This window comes from Onthophagus taurus, chromosome 8, assembly GCF_036711975.1.
Source record: "Onthophagus taurus isolate NC chromosome 8, IU_Otau_3.0, whole genome shotgun sequence".
In the NCBI taxonomy this organism is placed as follows: Eukaryota; Metazoa; Arthropoda; class Insecta; order Coleoptera; family Scarabaeidae; genus Onthophagus; species Onthophagus taurus.
Window position 1 is genome coordinate 6,663,650 of NC_091973.1, and position 2,514 is coordinate 6,666,163.

The following is a 2,514-nucleotide window of genomic DNA, read 5'->3' on the forward strand; positions in this document are numbered from 1 at the left end:
TTCTTGTTATAAAATTTAATGTAATCAGTACCGGTTTCGGATCATCAGCCATCATAAATATTTAATAATTAATAAATAAAATTGTTTGTATAATATAAATGGGTATTCGAAGTATTTAAAGAAAACAGGTAAAGAGAAAAATCCCAGAAACGGTAAATAATGAAAGAATTTCCCGTACGCCACTGGAATTTACGTCCCTTTTAAAAGGTTCTTTACGATTCCCGTCGGACCGAAAAATTTATGAATCATCGTCCTTCTGAAGAAGAGAGTGAACTTACGTGATGCTTAACACGCGAAGGAAAAGACCTACTTCTTTTACATATACATAATTATTTTTTTTTCGCAATAAGTTTTAAGAAATGCGTTCATATAACTGCATCGTTGGCATCTTTTCCGATCAAAAACAGCTGCCAGTGAATTATAATTGTTTTGAAGACTTGAACAGGACGGTCATTGTGCTGTACTTGAACGGAATAATTGTCGGGGGCGTTTAAGTTATTATAAAAACGGCCGTAAGCCGGCCCCCATAGAGATAAATTGCCAGTAACACGTCGATTGGGCCTTTCATTGGTGTCTACGTGCATTTTAGCACATTCGCCTTCGCGTACCGATGAATAGGCTAGTGAAATGAAAAAAATTGATTTCTTTTTTTTTTGATCGATTTTTATTTATTCCTTTACCGTATTGAATTGAATTGTTTAAAAAAAAATGCGTCCAAGGTTGTCTCTATTGTCATAATCGAATAAATTCACTAAACACGTGGATTTATTACTTAAAAAAGAAAGTTTATAAATTTTAAGTTTATTTTATTTGAAGAAACCCGAAGTTACAACTCGCAGTTGAGATTAACACTAAATACTAAATAGTCGGTTTGCTTTAAAAAATCTGAAAAAATAAACCAGGAGCGAGAAGAGGAAATGGTTACTGGGAGTTACGACCGGTTTTTTCAAAAATTAAAACATAATTACCTATTATACAAGAGGTGGGTTTAAGTATGTATATTTTCTTATTCTTGTATAAAATTTTTGGTGAACCTTCCGCCCCTCTTTTCATCCATACTTATCGTGTAGTTTTCGTCGGAGTGGGGGGAAAAGTTATTTTGATAAATACACGTCGCAACCAAACAGGCTACACACTCACGCGTGTTACCTACGTTTAGTAAGATAAAACCTATCAAGTGAAAATAAAATCGAAATTTCGTTCGACATCATGTGTGTTAGTAATGCCGTTAACGAAACTATACCACATTGCTCAAACACCAGTGTGAAGAAACCTACATCATCAACATCCGAAGATCACTTCAGAGACATCCTTTATGAGTCCACCAAACAAATCAAAAGCATCTTTTATCAATTCGATGCTGCTTATAAAAAATGTCAACGCTCTGCTTATTATAGGTAAATATTTATTTATTAAATATTAATATTATTAATTAATATCTATTAATTATATATATAATATTTTATTAATTTTTTTTTTTTGTTTCTAGAGTATTATTTAATACAACTCAACCAGCCCATTTAGTAACAATCGTAGCAATATCAATCATAGGATTTTTCGTATACCCAAGTGAAAAAACAAACCAACCGTCAAAATTATGGAATTTCCTCCATTTGACCGCGTTTTGTGTCCATTTGGGTACACAAATATGGATGACTTTTGTGTCGGGACTTTCCCTTTACTTTGCATTGCCAAGACACGATTTCGGTAGAGTGCAAGAGGTGCTTTTCCCGAAGTATTTTTTGCTGAACTCGATTTTAAGTTTGATCACCTTAGTAATCTACTTGAGATATCATAATTCCCAGTTAGGAAATCCAGAGATACTGTTACAAGTGTCGGCAATGTCGACATGTTTTTTGACTGAATTAGTGATCCGATTATACTTCACGCCGCCTTTGCTACGCTTGATGGCGGAAAAGAATAGTATGGAAAGAAGAGTGGGTGTTGGTAAAGAAATCGGTTCGTTTGAAGGCGAAAAATTAGCATCATCCACCGATTATCTCCGCGTGCATAAAGCTTTTAGGAAGATTCATATGAAAATCGCCATGGGGAATATCCTTACAATGGTGTGCACTGTGATACATCTACTTTATTTATCAAACAAAATCTGCATCTTGTAAATACTTTATTTATTTTAAAATTTTTAGTGTTAACTTTCATCATTCAGACTTTTCCAGTATTATCATTTAAATTTAACTACTTCGTTTTTAATTCTATGTATTTATTAAATTATTATTTATTTATGTATGTAATTCTAAATGATCTGATTATTGAAAAAATAAAAAATCTATACAAAAAAAATTTAATTAATTTAATTATAAACTACAAAAACCTTGACTGTTGAGCTATATTTGACCTTTTATCACTAAAACGAAATGCACCTGATATTCTAAGCATATTTGTCACCCCGACGACGCTTTATCGCAAATACGTCACTTTTTACGCTAATTGACCCGTTATTTCACATTGTTCTATTTAATCTTTCCAAGGTAATTTAAAATCATTTTTATAAAT

At 32.3% G+C, this 2,514-nt stretch overlaps 1 protein-coding gene across 1 annotated transcript; it reads left to right on the forward strand.

Annotated features, from left to right (window-relative positions):
• The first annotated feature begins 1,129 nt into the window (after window positions 1–1,129).
• On the forward strand, window positions 1,130–2,218 carry LOC111425608 (transmembrane protein 205). Its single transcript, XM_023059737.2, has 2 exons — window positions 1,130–1,397; window positions 1,490–2,218. The coding sequence occupies exons 1-2, from the start codon at window positions 1,210–1,212 to the stop codon at window positions 2,118–2,120; spliced, it is 819 nt and encodes a 272-aa protein (XP_022915505.1). The 5' UTR covers window positions 1,130–1,209; the 3' UTR covers window positions 2,121–2,218.
• The last annotated feature ends 296 nt before the right edge of the window (window positions 2,219–2,514 follow it).

Coding starts and splice junctions, on each gene's coding strand:
- LOC111425608 (XM_023059737.2), top strand. CDS start 1,210: ATGTGTGTTAGTAATGCCGTTAACGAAACTATACCACATTGCTCAAAC. Junction 1,398..1,489: donor CAACGCTCTGCTTATTATAG/GTAAATATTTAT, acceptor TTTTGTTTCTAG/AGTATTATTTAATACAACTC.